Raw genomic sequence first — 15,563 nt, forward strand, 5'->3', positions numbered from 1 at the left:
AATCTGTTCCAAACTGATTCAGCAAGGCTACCAGGCCACCATTATCTACCAAGCAAAATTAAAAATTATAGAAGGAGCAAACACCCATGTTTTTAACTCTATTACAGAGGTTGAACAATTCCTGAAGGAATCAAACCTGTTAGATAGACAACCGCCGGGTCAAGACAGGCCTTTAGCTCTCTCCTAAATTAATTTATGTGTTTTGACTCTTGTTTTCTTCTTTTTTTTTCCCTCTTCTTCATCAATAATAACTGGAATATGTCAGTTAGGGGTCATTCTCTTTACAGTTTTTCTTTCTTTTTTTTTTTTTTTTTCTCCCTCTTCCTTTTTCTTTCTTTCTTCCTTCCTCCTCTCTTCCTCTCCACGCCTTCCTCATGAGATATTACTTTCTTCCTTTTCTCCCTCTGGATGGCGAATCTTAAGCTAGTGTCATGGAATGTGGGCGGGATCTCCTCTCCCATTAAAAGAAAATCTATCCTCACGCATCTAAGAAAATTAGATACTAACATAGCATTTATACAGGAGACCCATTTGACTCCAGAAGAGTCCCTAAAACTTAAGACGACTTGGGTGAAGGAAATTTTTTTCTCCCCAGGTGTCAGTAGAAAGAGAGGGGTGGCCATTTTAATCGGGAAAAAAACTGACTTAGAGGTTATTTATAGCGAGGCAGATACACAAGGCAGATTTGTCCTGATAAAGATAAAAACTGGTAAAGAGATTTTCACTCTCTGTAATATCTATGCCCCCAATAAGTTGGTCCCAGCTTTCTGGTCTAAAATACAGGCTAAGATTCTTTCTGTGCAAGAGGGTCATCTGGTTCTTGGTGGAGACTTCAACATGGCTCCAAACTGCCCGCTGGATAGACTGAGACATTCAGCAAAACTGCCTAAACAAAAAAGATATAACCTAGAAGCAAAGTTACTGAAATCAATCAGGCAGAATCTGGCAGTTAAGGACATATGGAGATGTCAAAATCCAGATGTTAGAAACTTCACCTGCCTTTCTAGAGCCCACAAAACAATGTCTAGAATCGACTTACTTCTGATCAGTGATACTCTATGTAAATTCGAAGTAAAGACTGGTATTCTCCCCATCTTTCTTTCAGACCATGGTCCAACCTATCTGGAGCTTCAATTGAACCAGTTTAAAAACAGACCTATACGTTTTATTTTTCCCTCATTCCTTGCGACAGACTTAAAATTCAAAAACTGGCTCAAACTTAAATTTGCTGACTATGTTCAACATAATCATCACCACATAGATTCTCCTCTGGTTTTCTGGGAGGCCGCGAAGGCTGTTCTCAGGGGTGAAATAATATCCTACAGTGCTATGAGACTGAGGAAAATAAGATCGAGGGAAAAAGAAATTACTAATTCAGTAATTCATTCCTACAACTCTTATCTCCTGGAAAATTCTCCCAGGAATTGGGCGAAATATATCAGAGCCAAGAATGCTAGGGACGCCTTTGCGGTATTCCAGGAGACACAGAGGGATTTAAAGCTGCAAGCCAGGCTATATAGATTCGGGAATAAATCTGGCAAATTGCTTGCCAACCTGGTTAAAAAAGAGAAAAAAATCACCCTGTATTGAAACTATACAACAAGATGGCATCTCTTTAAAAAAACCTGAAGAGATTGCACAAGCATTCGTCAGTTATTACCAGGACCTATATTCCCATAGGAGCTCGAACCAGTTATATGAGAGGCAATTTTGGGATGAAATTTCCTATCCTAAAATTACAGCCGACTTACTCGAAATCCTTAATGCCCCAATATTGGAGTCTGAGATTACAAAGATCATTTCAGACCTTCCCCCTAATAAAACACCAGGTCCAGACGGTATGCCAAATGAGTTTTATAAAATTATGAACACTGAGCTAGTGCCCCACCTCAACAACCTTTATAATAGTATCTATGTCAAGGGAGAACCAGTAGCTACTTCCTTTTTTGCCTCTAACACAATCTTAATCTTGAAGGTTGGGAAGGATCCTTCACTCAAAGAATCATACAGACCAATAGCCCTTCTAAATGTGGATTATAAAATTCTATCCTCTATCCTTGCCAGCCGTCTACAGCAATCACTTACTAATATCATACATTCAGATCAGGCTGGATTTCTATTCAAAAGAAATTCCTCAGCGAAAATAAGAGAGGCTCTCATTATAACTGAATATTTCAAGTCAGGTGGGACGTCGGGGGGAGGGAGATGCCCCTGATTTAGCTATTGTATCCATAGACGCAGAGAAAGCCTTTGACTCAATTAATTTTGATCATCTTTTTACCTCTTTAAACAAATTTGGATTCAAGGGCGAATTTCTGAGATTTATCAAAAATTTATATAAAGAACCATACACAAGACTGATTGTGAACAACAGCATTTCCTCACAGATAACTCTTGGAAGAGGAACCCGACAGGGGTGCCCTCTCTCTCTCCTGCTCTTCGACGTCTCAATAGAGCCCCTGGCGATTATGGTCAGACAGCAACTGCCGGGAATTAAAATAGGCGAACAAGTAATAAAAATAGCCCTCTATGCGGACGATGTTCTACTCTATCTTTCGGATACTCATTCTAGCATACCAAAATTTTTGGATATTGCTATAAGGTTCGGATCCTTCTCAGGCTACAAGATTAACCAAGCAAAATCAGAACTATTATGGCTGAGGAAGAACAAAAACTCCCTTTCCAACATTCCTTTTAGCTTGGCATCAGACTCTTTCCGATACTTAGGAATCCTCATTGCCTCTAATCCGGCGGACCTTTATGACCTTAATATTACTCCAATCCTAAAAAGTATAAGGGAGAGATTGAAAATTTGGCAGGGCCTTCCATTGTCGATTTCTGGCCGGATAGCTCTATTTAAAATGATTTTATTACCAAAACTTCTCTATGTATTACAGAACACTCCAGTATTGTTACTAGAAAGGGATGTGCGCTTAATTAATAGCGCACTCAGCAAGTTTATTTGGCAAGGGAAAAGACCAAGGATATCTCTAAAGAAATTATCCCTCTCAAAAGAATATGGAGGCCTTGCCTTGCCTTGCCTAATATTCGCCTCTACAATTATGCCTTTCTTGGGCGAATTGTGGCTGATTGGATCTCTAATAGTAACTATGTAACAAACAATTCATTAGAGTGAACCATATGCTATCCGTACATCCCTTCAGCATTAATTCACTGTCCACCCAAAGAATTACCTAAAGAAATTAAATGGTTTAAATCTCTCTTTAATCCACTGAAGGCGTGGTGGAAAGTGGGGGATCTTCTATCTTTAAATTGTAAAGTCTCCCAACATCTGCCATTCTTGGGCAACCCGAAATTTCCGGCAGGGCTGAGCTCGACTCTATTTAAAACTTGGCATAATCAAGGATTAGACAAGGTGACATGCTTGATAGACATAGACAGGAAATGTGTCAAATCCTTTGAAGAATTAAAAAGAGAATTCAAAATTAACAAGGATTTTTTCGCTTATTTACAAAGTAGACATTTCGCCATAGAGCTCATGACAGAATCAGCTTGGACCTGGTCCCTGGGTAAATTGGATAGCTGGTTATTACTTTATAAAAATGGGCAGAGGTCCATCTCCTTATGTTATCAATTAATCAACTCCAGCAAAGCTGATTTGGAGATGCAGAAACTTGCTCTACTATGGAACCAGATGATCCCTCACTCTAGTATTGATACTAAACTTATTCAATTGTCAATTCAGAAAATATCTCAGGTCACCCTGTCAGCCACCTGGCGAGAGTCGCATATTAGACTAATACACAACTCTTATTTTACCCCCCAAAAAGGTAGCAGAATTTGTAACAGTGGGTTCAACATTTGTCCAAAATGCTCACAGACAGCAGCAGATTTAATTCACATGATCTTGGAATGCCCCAAAATAAGACATCTGTGGTGGAAGCTAGAGTATTGGCTTACCAAAACCCTTAAAATCCCTATAACAGGCTTAACACAGTCACAAATTATTTTCGGGCTTCCGAACCACACCAAACACCAAATAAATGATAACATTACTTTCCTTTCCATATTGGCCACCAGATATCTCATCTTTAAAAACTGGAAGTTAAGAGCAACGCCATCCATCCCAGAAATTAAAAATTGTTTAAAAAAACAATGCCTGTTAGAGCAAAGAGATACCAATTTGGATAATGAAGAGGATGTTAGACAATTTTTTAACAAATGGTCAGTATTTATTAGATCCTTGCCGGATATGGAGATAAATGATTTAATCTTCCCATTTAGGAACTCTGAACTGGTACTCCTTGGGGTCTGGTAAAAACTTCTGAAGAGAAAGCCAACCCATTGCACCGTGCTAGATGTATCCCTTACAACCTTTGTTAAGTATAATCCCTTGAGGGGCGAGGGGAGCGATTTGAGTGGGAGGGGGGACCTTTTTTTTTTTTTTTTTTGTTCTCCCTCTCTTCTTCTTTCTCTCTCTTTTCTTTCTTTCCTTTCTCTATTGTTATAAAGACAGGTTAAATAAGTTTAAACCAATAAGATATTCAAGGTCAACTACAAACTAATTTTATTAAATGCTTAAACTGCGTCCTGCATGGAGCAAACAGATTGTTGAGGTCGAATTGCAGACCATTTTTTGTTAAATATTCAAAGTACATCTTGCAAGGCGTAAACTGTCGGAAGCTATTTTTTTTTGTTGTTGTTCTGAAAAAATAGAAAATAATAAAAAAAAATAAAAAAAAAAAAATTGCATGCTCTATCTTAATCACGCCATTCTATTTGTTACCAAATTGTAAACACGATTTAATAAAAGTTGAAATAAAATCATGTAAATATGTTCATCTGTTACGTTACTTTATAAATCAGAGGTGGCCTACGAGTCACATTTGGCCCCATGCACTAGTTTTTACAGCCCCTAGGAAACAGCAAGCTAAGAATATGTGGTATAATTTTGGTGAACTAGAAATGTGTGCTTTTAAAAATGGCTGGCATTCTTTAATCTATATGGGAATAATACACTGTGACAGTTTTTGGCCCCTTCTAAAATTTAGAAATGTATTAGTATTTCTTTCATCCTTCCCTCACACAGATAATGCTCTCAGATGTTTATTGTTTTTTTTGTGGTATATATAGGTTTTAGGTTTTTATTTATAAGAGATAATGATAATTAATTATTTCATTAAATGATGCTAATTTCTATTTAGTATAGCAGGAACTCTAAGTGGCGCTTAAGTTGGGAGTTTTTTTAGAATAGGAGGTATTGGGACCTAACTACTTTGTTTATTTACTGAAGAATGTTCCTGCTATCATTTCTGTTATTAACGCATCTTTACTCTCATTATCTGTATCTTTATAGAAAATTCCAACAGTGTGTCTCAGGGTATACGCAAGGGAAACCTTTTTTGTATTTTGTTTTATGATAAATATGTCCAGGTATGATGTTTTATGATTTACCTGAATACCCTGCGTGGTGATGGCATTATGTCTATCCACTATTGGTCATAAATAAAAATAAAGAATTGTGTGCTTTGGGGACTGGTAAGAACAGCAGCAGACAGAGGGTATCCTGCAACCTAAATCTTGTGCTTCAACGCTGGATATTTTTAAGAAATAACATAATTTATGTAAGAACTTACCTGATAAATTCATTTCTTTCATATTAACAAGAGTCCATGAGCTAGTGACGTATGGGATATACATTCCTACCAGGAGGGGCAAAGTTTCCCAAACCTTAAAATGCCTATAAATACACCCCTCACCACACCCACAAATCAGTTTAACGAATAGCCAAGAAGTGGGGTGATAAGAAAAAAAGTGCGAAGCATATAAAATAAGGAATTGGAATAATTGTGCTTTATACAAAAAAATCATAACCACCACAAAAAAGGGTGGGCCTCATGGACTCTTGTTAATATGAAAGAAATGAATTTATCAGGTAAGTTCTTACATAAATTATGTTTTCTTTCATGTAATTAACAAGAGTCCATGAGCTAGTGACGTATGGGATAATGACTACCCAAGATGTGGATCTTTCCACACAAGAGTCACTAGAGAGGGAGGGATAAAATAAAGACAGCCAATTCCTGCTGAAAATAATCCACACCCAAAATAAAGTTTAACAAAAAACATAAGCAGAAGATTCAAACTGAAACCGCTGCCTGAAGAACTTTTCTACCAAAAACTGCTTCAGAAGAAGAAAATACATCAAAATGGTAGAATTTAGTAAAAGTATGCAAAGAGGACCAAGTTGCTGCTTTGCAGATCTGGTCAACCGAAGCTTCATTCCTAAACGCCCAGGAAGTAGATACTGACCTAGTAGAATGAGCTGTAATTCTTTGAGGTGGAATTTTACCCGACTCAACATAGGCAAGATGAATTAAAGATTTCAACCAAGATGCCAAAGAAATGGCAGAAGCTTTCTGGCCTTTCCTAGAACCGGAAAAGATAACAAATAGACTAGAAGTCTTACGGAAAGATTTCGTAGCTTCAACATAATATTTCAAAGCTCTAACAACATCCAAAGAATGCAATGATTTCTCCTTAGAATTCTTAGGATTAGGACATAATGAAGGAACCACAATTTCTCTACTAATGTTGTTGGAATTCACAACTTTAGGTAAAAATTCAAAAGAAGTTCGCAACACCGCCTTATCCTGATGAAAAATCAGAAAAGGAGACTCACACGAAAGAGCAGATAATTCAGAAACTCTTCTAGCAGAAGAGATGGCCAAAAGGAACAAAACTTTCCAAGAAAGTAATTTAATGTCCAATGAATGCATAGGTTCAAACGGAGGAGCTTGAAGAGCTCCCAGAACCAAATTCAAACTCCAAGGAGGAGAAATTGACTTAATGACAGGTTTTATACGAACCAAAGCTTGTACAAAACAATGAATATCAGGAAGAATAGCAATCTTTCTGTGAAAAAGAACAGAAAGAGCGGAGATTTGTCCTTTCAAAGAACTTGCGGACAAACCCTTATCTAAACCATCCTGAAGAAACTGTAAAATTCTCTGTATTCTAAAAGAATGCCAAGAAAAATGATGAGAAAGACACCAAGAAATATAAGTCTTCCAGACTCTATAATATATCTCTCGAGATACAGATTTACGAGCCTGTAACATAGTATTAATCACGGAGTCAGAGAAACCTCTATGACCAAGAATCAAGCGTTCAATCTCCATACCTTTAAATTTAAGGATTTCAGATCCGGATGGAAAAAAGGACCTTGTGACAGAAGGTCTGGTCTTAACGGAAGAGTCCATGGCTGGCAAGATGCCATCCGGACAAGATCCGCATACCAAAACCTGTGAGGCCATGCCGGAGCTATTAGCAGAACAAACGAGCATTCCCTCAGAATCTTGGAGATTACTCTTGGAAGAAGAACTAGAGGCGGAAAGATATAGGCAGGATGATACTTCCAAGGAAGTGATAATGCATCCACTGCCTCCGCCTGAGGATCCCGGGATCTGGACAGATACCTGGGAAGTTTCTTGTTTAGATGAGAGGCCATCAGATCTATCTCTGGAAGCCCCCACAATTGAACAATCTGAAGAAATACCTCTGGGTGAAGAGACCATTCGCCCGGATGCAACGTTTGGCGACTGAGATAATCCGCTTCCCAATTGTCTACACCTGGGATATGAACCGCAGAGATTAGACAGGAGCTGGATTCCGCCCAAACCAAAATTCGAGATACTTCTTTCATAGCCAGAGGACTGTGAGTCCCTCCTTGATGATTGATGTATGCCACAGTTGTGACATTGTCTGTCTGAAAACAAATGAACGATTCTCTCTTCAGAAGAGGCCAAAACTGAAGAGCTCTGAAAACTGCACGGAGTTCCAAGATATTGATCGGTAATCTCACCTCCTGAGATTCCCAAACTCCTTGTGCCGTCAGAGATCCCCACACAGCTCCCCAACCTGTGAGACTTGCATCTGTTGAAATTACAGTCCAGGTCGGAAGAACAAAAGAAGCCCCCTGAATTAAACGATGGTGATCTGTCCACCACGTTAGAGAGTGCCGAACAATCGGTTTTAAAGATATTAATTGATATATCTTCGTGTAATCCCTGCACCATTGGTTCAGCATACAGAGCTGAAGAGGTCGCATGTGAAAACGAGCAAAGGGGATCGCGTCCGATGCAGCAGTCATAAGACCTAGAATTTCCATGCATAAGGCTACCGAAGGGAATGATTGAGACTGAAGGTTTCGACAGGCTGTAATCAATTTTAGACGTCTCTTGTCTGTTAAAGACAAAGTCATGGACACTGAATCTATCTGGAAACCCAGAAAGGTTACCCTTGTTTGAGGAATCAAAGAACTTTTTGGTAAATTGATCCTCCAACCATGATCTTGAAGAAACAACACAAGTCGATTCGTATGAGACTCTGCTAAATGTAAAGACTGAGCAAGTACCAAGATATCGTCCAAATAAGGAAATACCACAATACCCTGTTCTCTGATTACAGACAGAAGGGCACCGAGAATCTTTGTGAAAATTCTTGGAGCTGTAGCAAGGCCAAACGGTAGAGCCACAAATTGGTAATGCTTGTCTAGAAAAGAGAATCTCAGGAACTGATAATGATCTGGATGAATTGGAATATGCAGATATGCATCCTGTAAATCTATTGTGGACATATAATTCCCTTGCTGAACAAAAGGCAATATAGTCCTTACAGTTACCATCTTGAACGTTGGTATCCTTACATAACGATTCAATAATTTTAGATCCAGAACTGGTCTGAAGGAATTCTCCTTCTTTGGTACAATGAAGAGATTTGAATAAAACCCCATCCCCTGTTCCGGAACTGGAACTGGCATAATTACTCCAGCCAACTCTAGATCTGAAACACAATTCAGAAATGCTTGAGCTTTCACTGGATTTACTGGGACATGGGAAAGAAAAAATCTCTTTGCAGGAGGTCTCATCTTGAAACCAATTCTGTACCCTTCTGAAACAATGTTCTGAATCCAAAGATTGTGAACAGAATTGATCCAAATTTCTTTGAAAAAACGTAACCTGCCCCCTACCAGCTGAACTGGAATGAGGGCCGTACCTTCATGTGAACTTAGAAGCAGGCTTTGCCTTTCTAGCAGGCTTGGATTTATTCCAGACTGGAGATGGTTTCCAAACTGAAACTGCTCCTGAGGACGAAGGATCAGGCTTTTGTTCTTTGTTGAAACGAAAGGAACGAAAACGATTGTTAGCCCTGTTTTTACCTTTAGACTTTTTATCCTGTGGTAAAAAAGTTCCTTTCCCACCAGTAACAGTTGAAATAATAGAATCCAACTGAGAACCAAATAATTTGTTTCCCTGGAAAGAAATGGAAAGTAGAGTTGATTTAGAAGCCATATCAGCATTCCAAGTCTTAAGCCATAAAGCTCTTCTGGCTAAGATAGCCAGAGACATAAATCTAACATCAACTCTAATAATATCAAAAATGGCATCACAGATGAAATTATTAGCATGCTGGAGAAGAATAATAATATCATGAGAATCACGATTTGTTACTTGTTGCGCTAGAGTTTCCAACCAAAAAGTTGAAGCTGCAGCAACATCAGCCAATGATATAGCAGGTCTAAGAAGATTACCTGAACATAGATAAGCTTTTCTTAGAAAAGATTCAATTTTTCTATCTAAAGGATCTTTAAACGAGGTACCATCTGACGTAGGAATGGTAGTACGTTTAGCAAGGGTAGAAATAGCCCCATCAACTTTAGGGATTTTGTCCCAAAATTCTAACCTGTCAGGCGGAACAGGATATAATTGCTTAAAACGTTTAGAAGGAGTAAATGAATTACCCAATTTATCCCATTCCTTAGCAATTACTGCAGAAATAGCATTAGGAACAGGAAAGACTTCTGGAATAACCGCAGGAGCTTTAAAAACCTTATCCAAACGTATAGAATTAGTATCAAGAGGACTAGAATCCTCTATTTCTAAAGCAATTAGTACTTCTTTAAGTAAAGAGCGAATAAATTCCAACTTAAATAAATATGAAGATTTATCAGCATCAATCTCTGAGATAGAATCCTCTGAACCAGAAGAGTCCAAAGAATCAGAATGATGGTGTTCATTTAAAAATTCATCTGTAGAGAGAGAAGATTTAAAAGACTTTTTACGTTTACTAGAAGGAGAAATAACAGACAAAGCCTTCTTTATGGATTCAGAAACAAAATCTCTTATGTTATCAGGAACATTCTGCACCTTAGATGTTGAGGGAACTGCAACAGGCAATGGTACATCACTAAAGGAAATATTATCTGCTTTAACAAGTTTGTCATGACAATTATTACAAACAACAGCTGGAGGAATAGCTACCAAAAGTTTACAGCAGATACACTTAGCTTTGGTAGATCCAGCAGGCAGTGGTTTTCCTGTAGTATCTTCTGGCTCAGATGCAACGTGAGACATCTTGCAATATGTAAGAGAAAAAACAACATATAAAGCAAAATAGATCAAATTCCTTATAAGACAGTTTCAGGAATGGGAAAAAAATGCCAAACATCAAGCTTCTAGCAACCAGAAGCAAATGAAAAATGAGACTGAAATAATGTGGAGACAAAAGCGACGCCCATATTTTTTGGCGCCAAATAAGACGCCCACATTATTTGGCGCCTAAATGCTTTTGGCGCCAAAAATGACGCCACATCCGGAACGCCGACATTTTTGGCGCAAAATAACGTCAAAAATGACGCAACTTCCGGCGACACGTATGACGCCGGAAACGGAAAAGAATTTTTGCGCCAAAAAAGTCCGCGCCAAGAATGACACAATAAAATGAAGCATTTTCAGCCCCCGCGAGCCTAACAGCCCACAGGGAAAAAAGTCAAATTTTTGAGGTAAGAAAAAATATGATAATTTAAAGCATAATCCCAAATATGAAACTGACTGTCTGGAAATAAGGAAAGTTGAACATTCTGAGTCAAGGCAAATAAATGTTTGAATACATATATTTAGAACTTTATAAATAAAGTGCCCAACCATAGCTTAGAGTGTCACAGAAAATAAGACTTACTTACCCCAGGACACTCATCTACATGTTTGTAGAAAGCCAAACCAGTACTGAAACGAGAATCAGTAGAGGAAATGGTAAATATAAGAGTATATCGTCGATCTGAAAAGGGAGGTAAGAGATGAATCTCTACGACCGATAACAGAGAACCTTATGAAATAGACCCCGTAGAAGGAGATCACTGCATTCAATAGGCAATACTCTCCTCACATCCCTCTGACATTCACTGCACGCTGAGAGGAAAACCGGGCTCCAACTTGCTGCGGAGCGCATATCAACGTAGAATCTAGCACAAACTTACTTCACCACCTCCCTTGGAGGCAAAGTTTGTAAAACTGATTTGTGGGTGTGGTGAGGGGTGTATTTATAGGCATTTTAAGGTTTGGGAAACTTTGCCCCTCCTGGTAGGAATGTATATCCCATACGTCACTAGCTCATGGACTCTTGTTAATTACATGAAAGAAATTATTATTTATATATTTAACAGCCATACATTTATATGCAGCCCAGAATGATTCTAACATATTGATGTGTGGCTCCAATGTGTTAGAAAATTGACCATCACTGATAAATAAAAGAATATGTTATTATACTGAATAAACTGTTTGGTTTTAATTTTGCCCTAGATTATAACCACTGCACATATTGGAATCTACTTATCAAGCCGTCAACCGCAAATACACTGGAATTCCGCAGCGTATTTGTGGCGAGCCTGATTCCCCTTAGTTATCAAACCCTACAGACCGTCAAAAGTAGAATTTTGTGACGTAACATACGATCCGCCGGACTCAGTCCGACACAGATCGATCCTTACGTCATTACAGATGTTCCGAATGCAAATTCGGCACAATCTGACTACTTTTGCTAGTTATCAAATTTCGACAAGGTACACTCGGCACTATTCCGGCCCAGCATACCTGGTTTTCAATCCGCTGCCCTGGAGGCGGTGGATGCCATAGGAATCAATGGGAGTCTGAAAGCAGAGAACGCTTATGTTCGCTTGTAATTTGTAATTATTATTTTCTGTAATTTAGTGTTTGTTTTTTTTGTACTTTAGATAATTTTATTTAATTGTATTTAATTTAGTGAATTAATTTAATTATAGTGTAGTGTTAGGTGTAATTGTAACTTAGGTTAGGTTTTATTTTACAGGTAAATTTGTATTTATTTTAACTAGGTAGTTAGTAAATAGTTAATAACTATTTACTAACTATCCTACCTAGTTAAAATAAATACAAACTTGCCTGTAAAATAAAAATAAAGCGTAAGCTAGATACAATTAGTTATATTGTAGCTAGCTTAGGGTTTATTTTATAGGTAAGTATTTAGTTTTAAATAGGAATAATTTAGTTAATGATAGGAATATTTATTTAGATTTATTTAAATTATATTTAAGTTAGGAGGTGCTAGGGTTAGGGTTAGACTTAGGTTTAGGGGTTAATAAATTTAATAAAGTGTCGGCGACGATGGGGCAGCAGGTTAATAAATGTAGGTAGGTGGCTGGGGTGTAGGGGGTGGCAGATTAGGGGTTAATAAGTATAATATAGGTGGAAGCGGTGTAGGGGGGCAGATTAGGGGTTAATAAGTATAATGTAGGTGGCGGCAGTGTAGGGGACGGCAGATTAGGGGTTAATAAGTATAATGTAGTTGGCGGTGGGCTCCAGGAGCGGCGGTTTAGGGGTTAACACTTTATTTTGTTGCGGCGGGGTCCGTGAGCACCGGTTTAGGGGTTAATACATTTATTAGAGTTGCGGTGGACTTCGGGAGCGGCGGGATAGGGGTAAAACAGTATAGTATAGAGTGGGTGTTTAGTGACAGGGTACCAATAAAGCTGGGAAAAAGCCAAAGAGCAGCGAGATCGATGACTGTTAGTTAACAACAGTCCGCTGCTCATCGCCCCGTGCTTGGTGCGCGGCTTTTTGACAGCTTTTTTGGTAACTTTGGAGAACGTATTCAGGTCTGTGGCAGCGATGTTAGGTGATCTTAGACGAACCTATTGGTGCCGTTGAATGCAAGTAAGTTGACGGCTTGATAAGTAGATGCCATTGTATGAACAATGAGCCCCAGAAATGTTAATGCCAATGAGTAACCATTTTTAAAGAGGCTTGCAGTATATGCACAACACTCTCAGCTGGACATGTTGCCCCACATAATATTCTAGTCAAAAAGTTTGGTCTCCCCACCAAAGAAAAAATGTAGCAGGCACTGATGGTATGAACTATTTACACTGCATGATGTAGATAATGTCTACAACAGTTTAGTTTTTTTTTGTATAACAGTTTTCTGTAAATATTCAATTTTATATACTCTTTATTTCCTTAATTGTGTCTTTATTATCCATCTCCATCTAAATATAAATTGTATAGAATGCAAGTTACTATTTAGGAGCAGTGAAATGATGAGGAAATGGAGATTGTCCCAGTCTATCTTCTCCTTGTCTAATCTCTTCTTATAGTACCCCCTGTATAACAATGAGATAGCTATTGGCACATTACAAATAAAGATAAAAATAATAATTTATTGAATGGTATTTATGTGTGACGTATTTGAATTAATAGAAAAGTTAGATCCAAAACACACAGTTTACCAAAATGAAAAGAGGGGTGCGGTATTAGCAAAGGAGTATGGAATTCCACATGTTTATAATCTTGAATTGAGAAACATTGCCATCACCATTTACCATTATAATGTACAATCCAGTACATGTAATATACCTTAAATCAGAATGTGCTTGTATCTTTTGTACTTTGATATCCGAGTCTAAGACATTCAGAAGCACTGCCAGTTGCCTCACTAGAGTGTCTTTCTGTTGTTCAGTCAACTGGCCAACTCCAACCTGTAAAATCAGTTCTACCAGGTTTTGTTTTCGTGGATCTTGAAAACACAAAAAAAAAAAAAAAAACAAGGAAAAATAAGTTATTATCAATGAGCAACTTTGTCCTTCACTTTTAACATTGACGATGTTGCCAGACTATAGTAATTTAATGGCCCTTCTTTCAAAATTTATACTATACTACATGTAAACAAAAAGGAGAGAGTGCAACCCAGACTCAGGGTAGTATTTATCAGTTACAAATTAACCCTGCTATAAAAAGGCATATGTGTACAAAAGATAAAAAGAATTCAAGCACATCACCACACTGGAGTCCATCCGATCCTACTCTGTGGATATCAGCCGCACAGATTCACCTTCCCGCATTTTTGTGTTGCTTTGTGTATAGCCGGCTATGTTGTTTACGAGAAACTATGGAGTCGCTGCTAGTCCACATTAGTGGGTTTATCCTAACCCCTAAACCTCCACAACTCCTATCACAATAAACCCCCTACACTACTTAACCCCTAAACCACCACAACTACCATCGCAATAAACCCCCTATGCTATTAACCCCCTAAAACACCACAGGCCCTATTGCAATTAAACCCTACTCTATTAACCATTAAACCACCACATCCCCATCATAATAAACCCCCTACACTACTTAACCCCTAAACCACCACAGCGACCATGGCAATAAACCACCATGGCTATTATCCCCTAAACTGCAAAAACACATCGCAATAAACCCCCTACACTATTAATTAACCCCTAAACTGCAACTACCCCCATCACAATAAAACCATCATCCAAAGTCTTCTTTTCTTGATCTGACTTAATCCAAAAAGTAAAATGCTTTCTTTATACAATGTCATTGGCAACGGCTCCTCCTCTTCTTCTCCCGTCCTCTTCATGCTGTCCCCACAGCTGTCCTTGGCTGCCAGTTTCCCCTTTTATATATTCACTTTATATCATGCAATAGTGCAATTGCTGTTGATGGGCAGTTATAATGCTGCAGCTGACTCACCAGGCACACACTTTGCTGGGGTTTAACATATATTTAGCTGCAAACTTTTATGCAATAACAGAGCATGTTATTATTACACTAAGATGTCCCTTTAAAACATTAACTTCAATAAATACATTTAAAATATATATCAATTTGTTGGTGAATCTCTAAATGTTTCTGATATAATTTGACTCATCTGCTTGCTCAGTATTTGCACTTTCTTACCAGGACGCACTTCCACTGTTGCTGTGTCTGTATCAGATTCTCCTCTAGTATCTGTGACCTTCAGATGAAAAAGATAAATTCCTTCTACCAGATTGGTGAGTTGAAGGACTGGCTTGTGGTCAGATGAATGCATCACATCCTAAAAATAACAAGATGCAAAAATATATTTTTTAAGCTGCACAGATTAAAAAGAATTTGTAGCAACTGAAAATGAAATTATTATTATTATTTATTTATAAAGAGGTAATAGATTCCGCAGCGCTGTCCATGGGTACAAAGATAAAAGTACAGTATAATACAATATAAAAGACACCAAAGTTTAACAAAAAATACAGGTGGAATTGAGGGCCCTATTCCCGTGGGAATTTACAATCTAGATGGGTAGGAGGGTGAGAAACAGGAGGTGAGAGCGTTTAAAGGAGGAAAGGTTAGGGGAAAATCTGACAGCTCGAGGAAGTGCGTTCAAGATGGTTGGTGTCGCACAAAAAAAGTCCTGTAGTCTAGCATGGGTGGAGGTGATGGTAGAAGATGCAAGGA

General features: G+C 38.2%; 1 protein-coding gene across 1 annotated transcript in view; it reads right to left on the reverse strand.

Moving 5' to 3' along the window:
* Positions 1-15,563, reverse strand: part of KIAA0319 (KIAA0319 ortholog) — a 364,526-nt gene that overhangs the window by 194,615 nt on the left and 154,348 nt on the right. The window contains exons 13-14 of the mRNA XM_053714803.1: positions 15,027-15,165; positions 13,692-13,851 (exon numbers count right to left, since the gene is read on the reverse strand). Of these exons, the coding sequence (XP_053570778.1) occupies positions 13,692-13,851; positions 15,027-15,165 (299 nt within the window). The remainder of the gene's footprint in view (positions 1-13,691; positions 13,852-15,026; positions 15,166-15,563) is intronic.

This window comes from Bombina bombina, chromosome 5 (genome assembly GCF_027579735.1).
Source record: "Bombina bombina isolate aBomBom1 chromosome 5, aBomBom1.pri, whole genome shotgun sequence".
In the NCBI taxonomy this organism is placed as follows: Eukaryota; Metazoa; Chordata; class Amphibia; order Anura; family Bombinatoridae; genus Bombina; species Bombina bombina.